Source organism: Castor canadensis, chromosome 1 (assembly GCF_047511655.1).
Source record: "Castor canadensis chromosome 1, mCasCan1.hap1v2, whole genome shotgun sequence".
Lineage (NCBI taxonomy): Eukaryota > Metazoa > Chordata > Mammalia > Rodentia > Castoridae > Castor > Castor canadensis.
In genome coordinates, this window is record NC_133386.1 from 201,974,702 (window position 1) to 201,991,815 (window position 17,114).

The 17,114-nt window shown below is 53.6% G+C and overlaps 1 protein-coding gene and 1 long non-coding RNA gene across 2 annotated transcripts in view; one reads left to right on the forward strand and one right to left on the reverse strand.

The window, feature by feature from the left end:
- Positions 1-6,713, forward strand: LOC141414075 (uncharacterized). The gene is made up of 3 exons (XR_012439173.1): positions 1-82; positions 1,677-1,787; positions 1,947-6,713. It is a non-coding gene; the product is annotated as an uncharacterized lncRNA (long non-coding RNA).
- Positions 6,191-17,114, reverse strand: part of Ehd1 (EH domain containing 1) — a 22,916-nt gene continuing 11,992 nt past the window's right edge. Inside the window, exons 3-5 of the mRNA XM_020164945.2 lie at positions 11,921-12,333; positions 8,717-8,881; positions 6,191-8,277 (exon numbers count right to left, since the gene is read on the reverse strand). Coding sequence (XP_020020534.1) covers positions 7,753-8,277; positions 8,717-8,881; positions 11,921-12,333 — 1,103 coding nt within the window. The 3' untranslated portion in view covers positions 6,191-7,752. The remainder of the gene's footprint in view (positions 8,278-8,716; positions 8,882-11,920; positions 12,334-17,114) is intronic.

Consider the following 17,114-nt stretch of genomic DNA (forward strand, 5'->3'; position numbering starts at 1 on the left):
CCTTTGGGATTGCAAAAGACTGGCCAGATCTGCGCAGCCCCAGTTCCAGCCCTGCCCGGGCCCTCACCTAGCCCTAACCTAGGTAGGCAAGCCCAGGGAACTATAACTCTCCCGCGTCCGCTAGTCCCTTGGACCAGGGAGAGGGGCTGGGGACGACCGCGGCCCCGGAGCCGGATGGGAATTGTAGTTTGCTTTCTCCCTCGTCGGCCCGCCGCGCTTGGCAGCATTACCGCCCGCCCCCCCTTAAAAAAGTTTCTGATTTCGGTTTTTGTATCGTTAGTGCTAATGTGGGAGACAGGTGGGGTAGGGATGGGCACACCCATTTAGCAGATAGGCACACTGAGGCTTGAGAGGACAAAAGTGAATTGAAGCGAGCTGGGCTGGTACTCATCACAGACTTTTAAGATTTGAGAGGTATGAGATGATCTGGAGAATGCTAGAGGAGGGGAGAGACTAAACTGTGCACGGGTATTTCTGGTTTCTGCCCGGCTGTGTCCAGCTGGGCTGGACCCGACGCCATAGGACTGTTTGTCCATCCAAAAAACAAGAGATGAAAGGGAGGGGCTTTTTTTTTTTTTTTTTTGACGGAACGGGGGTTTGAACTCAGGGCCTCGCACTTGCTGCGCAGTAGCTCTTACAACTTGAGTTACTCTGTCAGCCACTTTTTGGGATGGATTTTTCGAGACAGGGTCTCGCAAACTATTTGCCCGGGCTGGCTTCGAACTGCGACCTTCCTGATCTCTACCTCCCAAGGAGCTAGGATTACAGGCGGGAGCCACCGGCGCCGGCAGGGAGGGGCATTTTAATGGCTTCAGACTACACATACTTTCGTTATAAGATCTATTTGGAGGTTTGCCTCCCGGCTCAGACGAAGAATTCCTCGAGCTGGGACAGGGTCAGGGTCTCCCATTTGAGCTCCGTGGAGACCCGGCCCAGTAGCGCTCACAATCCGAAATGGGGAGAGAGTGGTGTGTATTTCTCGTCGCCGACCGGGAAGGATTCAAACCCAAAAGTGAGGATTCTCGTCACTCCCTCTGGTTCTGCCGGGAGGGCGAGAGGCAGGAGTTTGAAGGGTCTGATGAGGGCCTCCTGGCTCTCACCTGAGGGAGTTTGGTCCCTTCTTGGCGAGGCGGGACCATGGTGGGGCTCACGAGGCAAGAAGGAGCCACAGGAGGGCGCCAGAGACCGGAGGAGACGCAGGCACTCACTCAATTCTTTTTGGTCAGTTTTTTTCCTGTCATTTTTGCAAGCCTCTTTCCTTGCCTGTAAAAGGGGTTCAAGCTTCCTGCTGACGCTGTTCCAACTTCATGTGGCCAGGCCTCCAGTTCCTAAATATGGTCTGCATTTGTTATTTGTCCTAGCAGCTCTGTTTTCTTTCTTTTTGGCAGTACTGGAGTTTGAACTTGGGGGCTTATGCTTGCTAGGAGCCATTCCTCCAGCCCTTTTTAATGATGGGTATTTTTGAGATAGGGGCTCATGAACAATGCCAGGGGCTGACTGCAAATCACTATCCTCCTGATCTCTGCCTCCTGACTAGCTAGGATTACAGGTGTGAGCCACCAGCACCAGGTGGTTCTGGGGTTTGAAGTCGGGGCCTCATGCTTGCTAGGCTTGCTAGGTAGGTGCACAGTCATTTGAGCCACTCCAACAGCCTGTTTTGTCTTGGTTTTTTTCAGGATATGGTCTTGTGAACTATTTGCTTCAGGCTGGCTTCGAACCTACAATCCTCTTGATCTCTGCTTCCTGAGTCGCTAGGATTACAGGCATGTGCCACCCATGCCCTACATGTAAGTACTTTTGAAATAGGGTCTCACAAACTATTTGCCCTGGATGGCCTCAATCCCCAAACCTCCTGATCTCTGCCTCCCGAGTAGCTAGGATTACAGGTGTGAGCCACCAGTAACTGGCACCAGGCACCACTGCCTTTCTCTTCGCTCTTCCCACAGCACCATTTGAAGGCCTCCCCGGGTCACTGCTTCTCGGAGGTTCACCCAGGTCTGCAGGAGGGACCTGCTACCGCCCAAATCCCAGCTCATCTCCCAAGCCCTTTGGTAAGGGGTGCTGACACCAGTGCTGGGCAAGAGGCCATGATGAACACTTTGCATTCTTAGGTGTTTCTTGGCATTTCAAAGTGACTCCAGATTGCTTATCTCCACAAGAGCCCTGCTGGGACGGTTATTGCTACCCTTCCTTTGCAGATCAATACAGGAGGTGGGGAGGCAGTGGGGTGCCAGCTCTGACACCTCCCTTAGTCTATACCCTGCTTGAGTCCCTGGGCTCCTGGACCACGTCAGTATCTGGCAGCAGTAGGGTACCATGCGGCACCCAGATGCTGGGGACTGAGGACAAGGAAAGGCCGGACTTCAGTGAACTTGGCATAGGCTTCTGTGAAGGGCCTTGGATGGAGAAGAAGTTGTCAAGTCGGAGCCCCAGGCCTAGCAGGAGAGGCAGCGAAGATTCAGAAGATGGGAGAAACCCAGAGAGGGGGAGAGTACTTGGGGCAGGGAGCAGCTGAGAGCCCAGATGCCAGATGGGTTTCGGGGTCCATAACCTCCATCGCCACATCTTAGGCTTCCTGAGCCCACCCAGGTCTGGGCTTCTCCTTCTAAGGTTCAGAGACTTGGCTTCCAGTGGGTGGCTGGGTGAGTGTTCCAGCCCTGGCCTCAGAAGCATCTCTAATCACTGCCCCGCTAACAAGAATGACTGCCCTGCCCTGAGCTAAATTCTACCCCTGGGAGTCAGGAAACAGGAGGCTGGCTGCAGGGACGCTACAGGCCTGCCTGCTGTGGCCCAGGTGTGTGGCCTTGGGCAGGTCCCTTCCTGTCTCTCTGGATACTACTTTTTTGTGTATAAGGAAGCTCTGTACCTGCTCAGGTATGAGGGAAAGATCAGGTACACGGTGTTGCTATCACTGGCCCTCCTAACATTTCTTTCTAGGAAGAGTGTTTTTGTTTTTTGGCGGCACTGGGGTTTGAACTCAGGGTCTCACGTGTGCTTGCTAGGCAGGCATTCTACTTCTTGAGCCATTCCACCAGCCCTTCTTTTTAGGAAGAGTAGGTGACCATGTGGTTGCTGCCCAGGACCCTGGATTTGGTTTAAGGGTGTTTGGGGGAGGGGCTGATAGAGAGGTCCAGGTTAAGGACCCCTCCACACCCTAGCCTTTGCCAGACCCCCACCCCTGCCACTGTTCACCCCCACACACACACACAAGCCCACCACGAGTGTGTCCTTTGAAACTTCCAACGCTCCAAATGGGTGGACAGATGGTGGATTCGTCATCGGGGTTTTCTTCCAAAAACCTCCCCTGTGCCGCTCCAGTTCACCATAGGGGCTTTTATGCTCTGCTCTGCTCAGCTTTAGCTCCATGTGGTTTTGCAATCAATTAGTCCCTCTGAGTGCAGAGGAAGCTGGGCTGAGCCCCCCTCAGCCACCACCCCTCCGGCCCCTGGGCGCCACCAAGTCTGTGAGCTGCTTCAGGGAAGGGTGGATCCCCCTGCTTTGTTCTGGGGGTTGGGTGGGGCGCTGAGCTCCTTACTCCCCGTCCTTTACCCCCTTCTCTGTCTGGCCACCCCCAGGTGCTTACCAAAGGAGGTCAGTGAAGGTGGACATCCTTGGGGACCTACCTCTGGAAGGCTTTGGGGCTTGAGGACACAGGCTCAGGGGTGAAAGCCCTGGCTGGATGCCAGCAAGTCGTGGAGCTGAGACTCTGGGGGACTGTCTGCTCAGCGCTGCCCTTGTAGGCTGCTCCAGCTGGCGACCCAGGGAACTCGCTAGGCAAGCGCTGTACCACTGTGCTACACCCCCAGCCCCAAGCTGGTGACTTTGAAGGCAGAGGGCGGGAGTGGTGGCTGGCTGTCCTCTCACCAGCCTGCTGGCCTTGGGCAAGTCCTATGACTAGCCTGATTGTGATAAGAACGGGCCCTGAGGTGGATGTTAGCTTCTTTGTGTTCCAAGGAGCAGGAGAAATATTTGTTCTGAGTGGAGATTGTACAAGAAACCTTTAGCAAACGGCGGGCATGTGGGCTGAGGCGGTGGGAAGGGGCTTTGCCTCCTCCTCGGCCTGGGCTGTGAGATGCTGTGGTAAGATGGGGGTGGAGTGGGGAGGGGGATGGACAGATGGCCCTGAAGGCCTCTTTTATTCCAGGGTTCTGGGAGTAGGGTGGAGAGGATTTTCTTACAGTAATTGGGAAGGAGGCAAGGGGCAGCAGCTAGTCCTCCAAGCGGGCAGCCACCTTTATCCACCTCCACTAGCACTCCTCAATCCTCCATCATGGCCCAAAAATGTGAAACCTAAACCAGCTATCTGAGTCCAGCCAGGGGGATAGCAGTGAGGTGGGGGGCAGACGCCTGCTTTGTCTTTCCTTCAAACCTCTTATTCAGCAGGCACTGCCTGGGTAGTCGCTGGGAGCTTACCCCCACTAGGGGTACGTGCTCAGAGTGGACAGTGTGCCTCAGGGCCCCACGGGTAGAACGCCCCCACTGAAGGTGGCTTCTTGGGTCTGTCGTCTTTGGTTCTCTGACAGCTTGAGCATGTACAGGATAGCTGTTTTGGTGACCCTGCAAGCCGATGGGTAGCCCCACAAGTTTCCAAGGCCATAGGAAAGAGTGACAGGATTGGAACTTTTTTTTTTTTTTTTTTTTAGCTCAGGGCCTACATACATCTTGGGTCAAATTATTTCCTCAGGCTCTGAGATCCTGATTTCTGTCTCCTGAGTAGCTAGGATTACAGGTATTTGTTTTCCTCTTAAAAGGTGCTTTTGATGAGAAACGCTGTGGAGATTAGACAAGGTAGATAGACCCATGTTTGAATCTGGTTTGCTACCATTGCTATTTGCAACAGACTCTTCCACTGTGAAATGGGGTAAACGCAGCCCTAAACTGGGCCTGAGGGCTCAGGCAAATCTGGCACAAGGTGAACCCACACAGGAGGCAGAGGCAAGCTTGCAGCGCTTTGACTCAGCAGATACTGCCCAACAGGCCGAACACGGCCACAGCTGCTGGGCCCCAGAGCACAGCACAGGGTCACCAAACCCTTGAGATAAAGTACTTGTTTACACCCTGTCTTCTGCTACATTTGCTTGGGGCAGTCTCTCCTGTTGCACCTCCAGTCTGCACTCCCAATTTGTCACCCTTCCCTCTGCTGTGTAAACAGGTTCCCTATCTCAGCTGGCCTTGACCGGCCCCACCCAATAACTGGATTTTGTCACCAGCATCTGCCTTGTCTGTCTTCAACTCCCCCCTCTGGGCAAGTGTGGAGCCTGGCTGGCTCTGGAGCCCAGACCCAGTGTTTATGAAACTCCTCTGCGGGCGCCCCCTTGTCTGTCCATGGCCAAGGTGGGGCCTGGGGTGGAGGTGATGCTGAGATGGCAGGGGTGCCTGCCCAGTCAGTCATGTTTATCAGAGCTTCTCCTGCCACTGCCTCCCTCCAACCCCATTTTTTTTTTTTTCTCCTGATTAGGGTACTAGAGATTGAACCCAGGGCCTCAAGCATGATAGGCAAGCACTCTATCACTTTGAACTCAGGGCCTCACACTTGCAAAGCAGGTGCCACTTGAGCCACTTACCAGCCCTGTATTGTGTTGGGTATTTTTTGAGATAGGGACTCTTAAGTATTTGCCCGGGCTGGCTTCAAATGGAGATCCTACTGATCTTTTGTCTTTTGAGTATTTTAATTTTTTTTTGTAGCGAAAGTGACAGCAAAGTTTATTAGGAAAGGAATACACTTTCAATGGACTGAAAGCAGGCCATGTCTAGGGCAAGAACACACTAGTAAAGTTTATTAGAACAGAGACACCTTCAGGGGTGAAAGTGGGTGGTTTCAAAAAGGGAGGTCGAGAACAACCTACATTTTGTTTTTGAGATAGGGTGTCACTACCTTTTCCTCCTATTCATGATCCTCCTGCCTCCAGAGCAGCTGAGGTCACAGAAGTATACCAGCATGCTCAGCTGCCCATATTTACTCTTGCTTAGCTCCCCACCTAGCATAAGGGGTCATCAGCTCCCCAGGGAACCGCTTCTCCCTGCCCCCATCTGCAGGTGCTGTGCAGCTGAATGTGACTGGGCAGGGGCAGCCACTCTGCCATGCTGGCATCTTGGTCCCCCCAAATTCTGTGCCAATACCTCACGAGCTCCCCGGGGTAGGATCTGGGGTCTTGGCCCTGGAAAAGACAACGGAGCACCAGGAGCCAGCTTCAGCACAATTAAAACTCTTTAATATAAGCAACAGTCCTCAGTCTCGGTCACTTCCCCACAGGTGAGTATGAGCAAGCTGCTGCTACACCTTCACACCTTCATCAGTGAACTGATGAGGCTGCACTCCCCCATCGTCCCTAACACTGCTGGGGAGGGAGAGCTCAGCACTGAACCCCAGCAATGTGGAAAGCAGCACTGGGGGCGGGCCGGTAAGCTCCCTGATGTCCACCCAGAGTGCCCAGTACCTTCCCTGACAGTTGACCACTGGCCAGTGAGTATATTCAGGTCCCTAAACCCCCGAGGCTGTGCAGTAGCCACTCATTGGCTCTGGCTTTTAATTGCCCAGTCTGGGGGTGAGGGGCAGATCTAAGGACATCCAGGTTCTGTGCAGGTGACAAGAGGGAAGGAAGGAAATGGGGGGAGAAGAGGGAAGAGGCTGGGTTTTTCCCTGCCCCTGCTGTTTAGATACTAGGCCCAGGCCAGAGCCTCAGGCTTCCCCTTCCCAGCACCAAAACACCCCAGGTCATGGAAAACACCCCCTCCCCAAGGCAGGAGCACCACCAGGAAGCTGCGGTGAAGTGAGAGGATGAAGTGTGGGGTACAGTTCAGATACCTTCAGGCAGGAGCCAGGCCCTGCCTCACCTAGGCCAAGGGATGTACTCCCTGCCTGTCCCATCTAACAGTTCCTGGGAAGAGCTGCCCCCAGGCTCGTGTGTGGGGAAAGCGAGACAAGAATCACAGCTTTTGAACAGTGGTCTGAGTTACTGGAAAATTCAGTCAAGTATGAAAAGTGCCACTTTACCGAACAAGACCTAGCTTATATATTTTTGTGGAAGATGTTCTCTCACACCTTCCTATAGCCCTCCAAAAGGACAACAGTGGCCAGGTCTTGTGCCTGTGACTGCCACAGGGTGAGGTGTTGGGAGTTGGAGGTGTGGGAGGAAAAGGGTGCGTGTACCGGGGGCCTGGACAGCAAGTGGAGGCACAGAACTGGCCCCCTGGAACACGGGGGGCAGAGGTGGTGGGAAGGAAGCCAATGCCCCATGAAGTGAGCCTCGGTTTGGAAATAGACTAGAAGCTCTCCTCCTCTCTACAGTCGCTCTGTGAGTGGTAGCTGCCAGGAGGGGCGAGGCAGAGTGGGCCAGCAGAGCTGGATCCCTGGGGTCACATTCACTCCATGTGCCTGGCCAGGCAGGAAGAAAGGCTAGGACAGGAGACAGGCTATGTGTGCATGGGGCTGTCGGACAGAGGAGGCAAGAAAGGAAAGTTGCCTCTAACGTAATATATTAAAAATATCCATAGTTCTTGTGCATAAAATTCCATCATTCACATCTAAGCAGCACCCCTGCCTCCCACTGGGCCCCGGAACAGCCTTAAAAGAAAGATGGTGGTTTTCCTATTCGAGAGCTGAGGAAACACTGCTCAGTCTTTATGGACCTTGAAAAGTGGTGACCCTTTCCCCACCCCCAATTTCTGCCTCCCAGGCCCTGGTGCACCTGGGCAGGCATGGAAATGGCAGGTGGGAAGTATGGGTGGCCCTGGGTGGTTGGGACATGGCTGTCACTCATGCCTCCGCTTGGAGGGCGGGATGAGGTGTGGGGGCAGGTCGGCAGGAAGCTCATGGCCCTCCAGTTTGACCTTGATGAGGTGATTGGCCAAGGCGAACTCCTCATCATCCAGCAGCCCATCCTTGTCCACATCGGCTAGCTTCCAGATCTTCCCCAGCACTGTGTTGGGCAGTTTGGACTTCACCATCTCTTTTTTGGCATTGGCGCCTGTGATCTTGCCATTGACAGGTGACAGTGTGTAGAAGATCTCATCGTAGGTGGGCTTGTCCTTGCCTACTACCCACTCGACATCATCGATGCCCTCGCCAGCCCCCTCACCGTAGCCATGCCCGAAGGGCCCATTCATGGTGCCATCGAAGGCACCGCCCTTCACGGCCTGTGAGGGCATCAGGGACTCCTCCTGGCGCACCATCACCATCAGGCGGGCAATGTCGTTGGCCAGCATGTCATCCACTGTGTCCAGCAGCTTGGGCTTCAAGGCCTGGAACTTGCTGAAATCTTGGGTCTGCAGGAGTTCCTGTGGGTGGAGAAGGAGAGGCCTGGCTGGAGTGGCCTACCCAGGCCCAGTGGGCAAACCAAGCTGCACAGGCAGAGAGTTAGCCCCAGGGGCCTAAGCTCCTCCCCCTGTGCTCAGGGAGCCACAAAATCACCTTCCTTGCAAGACTATGGGCAAGGATTCACCAACAGGACAGGCAGAGGGCCTGGCCCAGCCCTGCCCCATCTCCCGACCCCCAACTGAGTCACCACATTCTCCTTCTTGTTGTCACAGACTGGGTCAACTCTGATTTGGGTGGGGTGCTGGTGACTCATCCAGCTGTTTCCGTTTGGGAAGCCCCTACCCCCCTAAGAGCTGGGATTCCCTCCAGAACCACTGTCCTTGTGCCTGGGGTCTTTCTTACTCCCCAAGGGCCAGAGATCCACATGGAGGACTCAGCAAGGACCCAGGGTGGCCGTACCTGCATCTTGCGGAGGCTTGGGAAGTCACCTGGGGAGATCTGATGCTCCCGCTCGATCTTCTGGTAGATCTCGCCCAGGTTGTTCACCAGCTCTTTCTTTTTGCTCTCTTTACCAAACACATTGGGCATCTCCTTCTTGAGGGAGCTGATGATGTAGGCATGGACCTGTGGGGAAAGGAGAGGTGGGTGTCAAGTCTGCTTGGCATGCATCCTGGCTGCCCCAGGGCCTTCAAGGATGCTGCCAGGTATCTGAGGCTTATTGCCTAGGCACAGGGAAGCAGAAGGGCCAGGGTCAAGCTCAAAGCTGCTGCTGCCATCACAGGATAGCACTGGCCTAAGAGTGACACACAATTCTGGCAATGGGTGCAACACTTCACTGACCCGGGGATGGAGAAAAGGCAAGCATACTTGAAACAGAAGACAGGCAATGTCCTTGCACAAGTCATGCAGATGATGTAGATAGCAAACCCAGACTGTCTACAAGAGAAGACTACTTGCTGAGCACCGCCTCCCCCCCCACACAAAGTCCTCACCTGCTCTAGCTACAAGTAGAACTCAGCCTGGCCTGGGGAAAGCCAAAGGCTGCCCAGGGACTCAGCAACAAAGCACAGGGGCCTGGATGCACTGGGGACTGCCAGCTCCGCAGCCCGCTCTGTTTCTGTGGCCCCCTCCCAGACCCTTCCTCCCACAGGCAGGCAACACGCTTCCTGCAGACACAGATCTGCAGAGTGCTCAGCACGTCCCCAGGCTCCAGACCCGACCTGAGCTATGCTCCACACATCACCAGGACAGCCTCAGGTGACAGGGTTAGATCATCCCACAAAGGGATCTACACGAGCTTCAGTGCCCTTAGACATTTCTCATCAAGGGTGCACACCCTTCATTTTCCCTCAGCAGGCAGGTAACACTGACATTTAGAAGTAGCCCAACCCTCAAATCCCTCTGTCCTGCCAAGTCATATACAGCCTCAGAAGGCTGCCAGCCAGCCTCCCCTCCTCCTCCCCACAGCCAGGCCCACCCATCTAATGTCCCCTATTCAGCCCAGGTGACAGCCTGACCCTAAACTGCCAGAGGGGAGTGAGTAGTCCCTGTTCCCCTCGCCCCCACCCCAGCTCCCATCTAGATTTCCCAGGGATGCTGTGGCAGACAGGTCAGAGAGCCACAGTTGCTGCTCTGTATGGCACAGGCCAGTGTGTGTCACTCACTCCAGGAAAAGGACAAAGGCAGCTGCAAAACAGTAGATGTGGGGCAAAACTGGAGACCACAGGGCTTTCCAGGAGTGGTGACTCAATGTGCCAGAGGCCCAGACAGTTTTACACGATCTCTGACAGAAGGGAGTCCGAGACTGCCCTGTGTTCGGCCCCTCCTGGAAGGAGACTGAGTGGCACAGAGTCCAGGCAGCCCCTTTGCAGAAGCTGTTCCAGTCCTTTGAGGCCCTTGGCCAGTCACGTGGGCTTTCTCATGATCCCTTTTTCAGAACTGCCTCCACTTGCAGGTCATCCTAGAAATCTAGAAGGCACTGCCCTGCGCCTGTGGAGCAGCAGTCTGACCCTCTGGTACACCACAGGGCTTGGTGGGAAGTGCTAAGACCCTGCAGTTCCAACAAGCTGTCAGTCGCGAGCACTCAGGGACAAGGATAGAGCCTCAGCAGTGCAAAGGATGGGAGGTCAGCTCTTGTTGCCTGAGCCTTGAGGCAGCATGGGGTGCCTGGGGCCTTGCTGTCTGGCCACTAGGAGCAGGCTCTTCAGGAAGGGCCTCCCTCAGTCCTCAGGGTAACATGGGAGCTCTGGCCACAGGGACAGCTATGACACCTGCACAGTGCCTGCGCTGCCTCCTTGGTATGCCCCAGGCAGCTGTGAACACCCAGCCCTTTGCACCATCTCACAGGCGAACAGGTGACACAAGGCCTGGCCTGGGCCTGAGCTCAGTTCACAGGGCGATTCTCACGCAGACCTCTGACCTATCTAAGGGGGAGCTGTGGTCAGCACCTATTTTTTTTGTTTTGTGTTTTGAGATGGGGGTCTTGCTATACTGCCCAGGTGAGTCTGGAACCATAGCTCAAGAAATCCTTCTGCCTCAGCCTCAGCCTCCCAAATAGCAAACGAGAGCAGTACTGGGGTTTGAACTCAGAGCCTCACACTTGCTAGGCAGGCACACTACCGCTTGAGCAGCTCCATTAGCCCTGTTTTGTGTTGGGTATTTTTTTTTTTTAACCTTGGGTTTGATTTGCTAACATTTTATTTTTATTTTGGTGGTATCAGGATTTGAACTCAGGGCTTTGTGCTTGCTACCTGTGTTGGGTATTTTTGAGACAGGGTCTCAAACTATCTGCCTGGGCTGACTTTGAACCATGATCCTCCTGATCTCTGCCTCCTGAGTAGCTAGGACTACAGACGTAAGCCACCAGCACTTGGCTTAGACCCTGTTTTTCTTTTCTTTACTTTTTTGTCAGAGCCTGTTTTTGAAACAAGTGAACCCTGTGGCAAGTGTCTGAAGGAGCAGCTGGGCACCCTGCTAGCACACAAGCATCTGGACTTGACCATCACTCAGTCATTCAGTCTGCGTCAAGCCCCCTGGTGAAAGTGTCCACCTCAGCCAGTACTAGGTTGATTCCTCCCAACGGCTTAACTGGGTCAGCATAGGATACGGCTATGCAGTCGATATCCTAAGGGACACACACTCCCAGGGCCCACTGGTGGCACTGGCCTTCATTTCCTAGCTCTTGGCTCCCGCAGCACCTATGCCTGTCCCACAACACCAAATAATCTATACTGATGCTTAAGTTTTCTCCACAAAGGCTGAGCAGTGCTGGAATGGGGACTGGTGTGGCACCTACCCCTCCATGTCCCCAGCATCCAGCACTGTGCTGAGCATTACTTCTGTGCACAATAAACCTCAGAGGGGAAGTCAAGTGCCCCACTTCCGGGGCTGCCTCCTTTTTTCTGTGCTAACTTCCTGAGTTGCATTTCTAAACAGTACGCTCATTTAGAGCCTCCTCTGACCTAGGTAGGGCACAAGCCCCGGGTAGCCAGGTGAAGAACTCTGGGTAAGAGTAGGCTGCAGTGTGGGGCACATGGAGTGTGGTTTCCAATCACGCACAAAGCAACAGAGGCAGGGGAGAGTCTTGTCCAGCCCAGTCCCAGGTGCCAGTCTCAGAGCCCGTGGGCCCGGCCCAGCAGCAGCTGATCCCCTCCCGGGGTCTACCTTGGCCAGCCTGGCCCGCTTGATAAGGTCGTTTAGCTTCCTAAGGGCGGCATTTCGGGGGAGAGACTGGATGTCTTTGAAGAGGTCCTGCTCCTCGGCCTCAAAGAGCTTCCGGTTGTCGGGGATGAGCAGTGGGTGGGACCAGAAGGAGCCAATGTAGACGCGGACCACCTCTGGGGTGTTGATGATCTTCCCCAGAGACCACATGAGCGCCCCATACACCCGCATCAGCTGCTGCGTCTCAATCTGGTCAGCCTTGTTCAGCACCACGCGGATCTTGTCCTCGTGGTTCTTCAGGGCTTTGATGACTTCTGAGAACTCATCGGAGATGTCCAGCTTGTGGGCATCGAAGAGCAGGATGATGCGGTCCACCCGCTCGGCGAACCACTCGAGGACAGCTGCAAAGTCGTAACCTGAGGAGGAAGAGAGGGTGAGCTCAGGACACCAAGGCCCAGGCCGCTCTGGTAGCTCTTACCTCTAACTTGGCCTGGAATTTCTGTGTCTGCGGTGGGTTTTTAAATTCCCAGAATGCTCTCATCTCAACAGCACAGCAGCATAAGGCAGGATCACAGAGTCTCCATTTCTACACCACTCGGAGAAGGGCATGCAGTCACTCATGTAAAGCAAGCGCTAAGCTCACATTCTGACCCAGACCACAGGACAGCAAGATGTAGAGACCCAGTGACATGGCTCAGCACAGTAAGGCAGGCAGAGATGGACTTGGGTGCTGTCACCTGCCAGCTGTGTACCTTGGAAGCGGTGACAGTAAATAACAGTACTCATAACTGCAGGTGCCACCTGTCTGTCTAGGGCTTACAGGCCTGGTTTCCTGTGCAAGAGGCTCATCCATTTGCTACAACAGGGGTTGGTAAACTACAGCTTGGGGACCTAAGCTGGCCCACCAACCACTTATGTGAATAAAGTTTTATTGAAACACTGTCACAATCATTTGTATGTCTATGGCCACTCTTTTTGTTCCTAACAGCAGAGTTCAGTTGCTGCAACAGAAACCCTAAGGTCTGCAAAGCCTTCCAGAAAGGGTCTGCTGACCTCTGCTCTACAACGAGCCCTCAGAGTACCACAAAACCACTTCTCCTTTGTAAGTGTTAAATGCTTCTACAAAATGCAGTAGCTGAACTGGACAGACTCTATCCCTCACCCCTATTCTATCCTGCTTCCCATCTCAGGTAAGGCCCAATCAAGACTAACCAATTACAGTGATCTGTGCCATCTGTGACAGAGACTAACTGGAATTTGCTCCACTAATAATAGAACTATCTAGCTTTAGCTGGATTCATAGCTTTCAGCTTAAGACCACTTTTCTGTCTCCTTTGCAATATGAATAAGAAAAGGTGGTTTTCTTCATGAGGACTGGGATGCAGATGTAATTGTAGGAGCTGGAGAAGCCACTTTGGGTTCAAAGATGAAGGCTGCATGGGCTGGAGGTATGGCTCAAGTGGTATAGCTTCACCTAGCAAGTGTGAAGCCCTAAGTTTAAACTCCATTAAGGGTAGAGGGTGGGAAAAGAGGTTATGGTTGCCCCTCTGAGTGCCGGTGGCTCCCACCTGTAATCCTACCTACTTGGGAGGCTAAGATCAGAGGATTGAGATTTGAGGCCAGACCAGGTAAATAGTTCACAAGATCTCATCTCCAAAATAACCAGACCAAAATGGACTCGAGGCGTGGCTCAACCTATCCCAGGTAAGGCCCAGTAGAGTGCCTGCTTTGCAAGTACAAAGCCCTGAGTTCAAACCCCAGTCCTGCCAAATAAATAAAAGAAAATAAAAAGGAGGCTGCCCATGTGATATGGCCCAGGACTGCTATTTTCCAAATAAACTATCAGCTCTCTCACTCAAGCCAATGATTTGGGGGTCTTGGTAACAGTGCTTTAATTTGTGTGACAACTGTGCCTCTTCAAAATGCTTCCACTGTTCTCAGAAGTGAAAATTCTCTATTCCTTTCAGGAGTCCTAAGGAGAGATAGGAAAACTATGTGCAAGCACAGCCTAGAGTCTTTGGGGAGCGTAAGGAGCAGCCCTTCAGGTGCCATTTCATCTCTGGGTGAACCTGGGCAGGCCTCCTTGTCCCCAGGTTCCGTCTCCTTGTCTTCCACCTAATATCCATGGGTCTAGACCATTCTAAATATAGGCCAGTCCTTCAAGAACCACTAACTTCTTCCCAGAAAGCTGTGGAGCTTCTGAGAAGGAGCTGCTGGCCCGCCCAGGCGCACTCTTGCTCCCATGGTCTGCTCAAGCATCCCGTGAAAGCCACTCAGCACCCCGACGACGGGCTGACAAGCATTCTTCACCCTGCAGGGTACAGAAAGGTGGTAGGGGGAGAGGAGCTCAAAGGACAAGACCAGATGCTGCGCCCAGAGCACCCCATTACTGGGGAAGTATGGTCCTCTCCGCCCTCTCCTGAAGGCCTCCTGAACACACTGTTGTGTGCAAGGGCAGCACTGGCCACTGAACTGGTGGCGTTTGCTGTTCCCCAGCATGTATGCAAAGCCCTCTAAGGCTGACAGCAAGTCCCCAGCCACGCTCCCAAGGTAGTAGGCAGAACAGGTGACAAGAAGCGAAGCTCTGGTTGGTCAGACAGCCTTTCCACCGCCAGCCCTTGGGGGCCAAGCATGCTTCACAGTGGGTGGCAGATGAAGTCAAGAGTGCCTGGTCCCTCCTCACCTAGAGCATCCAGAAAGTACACAGGCTTTGAAATAAAATGGCTCTGCACTCAACTCCCAGTTCTAGCCACGGACTCAGTGACCTCAAATTCTCTTCCTTCTCCCTCTATCCAATTCTAACAACTCCTCCTCCTAGCATTGCAGGCAGGATGAAATGAGGCAAAGGCCCGCACAGGTCATGGCATGGAATGGCCCAGGTGAGGAGGATGACAGGGCTCCATGGGAACAAGTGGCCGAGTGGCCTGGAACTCTATCACTAGTCAGGTACTAAGAATAACAAACATTCGGCCTGGTTCAGAGGTCACCAACATTCAAGGCAAATCCTGTGCCCACCACTCCACTGGCTTCGCACAGGGACTGTAGTCTGCAAAGCATTCCTGTCCAGCAGTGAGACAGGGTTTGGATTGGAAAGTCAGGAGTCTTCACAGGTGGGGGTGTGCTGTAAACACGGCCTCGGGCTACAGTCGGGTAGGGAAACCCCCATTTGCCTCCTGGGACTTCGGCCAAAGGTTGGTTGGGCAGTGTAGCAGCTCCGAGGCTCCCTGTGCTCAGGTGTGGGAACACCCCAAGCAAGTGCCAGGTCACCCCGTGCCAGCTTACAGCCACCATCACAGCTGCAGTTCCAAAGTACAAGGCCCTGAGGCACCCTGGCTCCACATGGCTGGCTCAAAGCAGGGAGGAGACGGTCACAGAGTTAAAAGTAAGCAGAACCCAGTAAGGGGAAGAGAGCAGCAGGAGGGAAGCAGGGATGAGGGAGCTGTTCCCCGAGCCTGCTGGGGCCAGGCTGCCCCTGTGAGCCTCAAAGAACACTGAATGCTGACTCAGGGATTCCGAGGCTCCTCGCTCAGCAAAGTGAGGCCCAACTTCTCCCCTCCCCAAACTGCCTGGCCTCAAGTTGAAACTAATCTGCACAGCTGGAGCAGCAGCTAGGCCAAAACTGAGTTTCTGGGAACAGGGGCGCCCCAGTGGGCTTTGTTTGGCTGTGTTGGCTTTGGCCTGGGAAGCTGAAGTCACCCTCCCAAGCCTTATCCATGAAGCCTCATTCCCTCTGCTCTTGAGTGTTGGGGGACCATGGGAATGAGCAAGGAGTTAGAGGAGACTGTGACTCATAGTCCCTGACCCCAAGCCCTACCCCACCCACAAGTCTAGTTCCTAGCCAACATCTCAAGCTGGGGTCCAAAAAAAAAAAGGAGCAAACTTCATTTTTTACAGGTGAATGAAATTTCCTGTTTATTATGGAAAATATTCACACTTTTGATGGGCGGGAGACATAGTGGCTGGCCAAGTACACCCACAGTAAACCTAAAGGGTCCCAGCACTCAGGACTATATCAGGTCATCATGGGTGTGTAACCATGTGGCTACAAATCGGTGCCCCTCAGCGCACCATCCCTCATTGTGGCTCATGTGACAAGATGCCACTTTCCAGAGACACTGTCCTACAGTGACAGTAGGGAGAATGTCAGGTCCACACACATGGCAAGAGTGATCAAGGAACACACACACACCACTGAGCATGATTTGGGTAGGTGACAAGACCAGGGCGAGGATGGCTAGCACCCCAGCACTGCCCGAGGCGACAAGCCTTCAGGCTTTAGGGTACAGCAGGTGTCAATGTCACCCAAGCCAATAGCAATTCTGCAGCACACCAGGAAAGTTGTGGTGCTTTATGAGAGAAAAAAAGATGGTTCTATGTGGTTAGCTTTGTCTGGCTCAGACCTGGGCAGGAATGACAGAGCCACCAAGGAAATGGCCCAAGGTGGAGGGCTGGAAAGAAAAGGCCAATGTGCAGAGTGAGGGATTTTAGTGAACAAAAGCCAGAGCCACCTCTGATAGGGACCATGAGCCAGCAGGAGAAGCTTCGGCCCAGAAAATCCTGGACCTGGAAGCTATGTGCTAAGTGAAATATGGCAGTCACAGAAGAGCAAACATGATGACTCCACCTGCACAATCGGGGTGTGGAGGACAGTCAAATGTAAAGACAGAAAGTGGGAGGGTGGAGCAGGGGCTAGTGATTAACACGGAGGCTTTCAGTTTGGGGAGATGGGAAAGTCCTGTAGATGGAAGATGGTGATGGTTGCACAGCACTATGAATGTGCCTACTGCCACTGAACAGAATACTTAAGAATGGTTGTAGCTGGGCACTGTGGCTCCTGCCTGTAATCCTAGCTACTTGGAAGGCTGAGATTAGAAGGATCGCCAATTTTAGGCCAGTCTGGGCAAGTTCACAAGACCCCATCTCCAAAATAACTAAAGCAAAATGGACTGGAGGCCTTGGTTCAAGCAGTAGTGTGCCTGCTTTGCAAGGCAAAGCCCTGAATTCAAACTCCAGTACCACCAAAAAAAAAAAAAAAAAAAGAGTTGTAAACTGTCGAGGCAGCCAGGCACCAGTGGTACTTGGGAGGCAAATATCAGGAGGATTGTGGTTCGAAGTGGACAAAAAGTTCACATGACCCCATCTCAACCAAAAGCTGGGCTCGCTGGGTACATTTCTCATCCCAGCTAGTGTGAAAAGC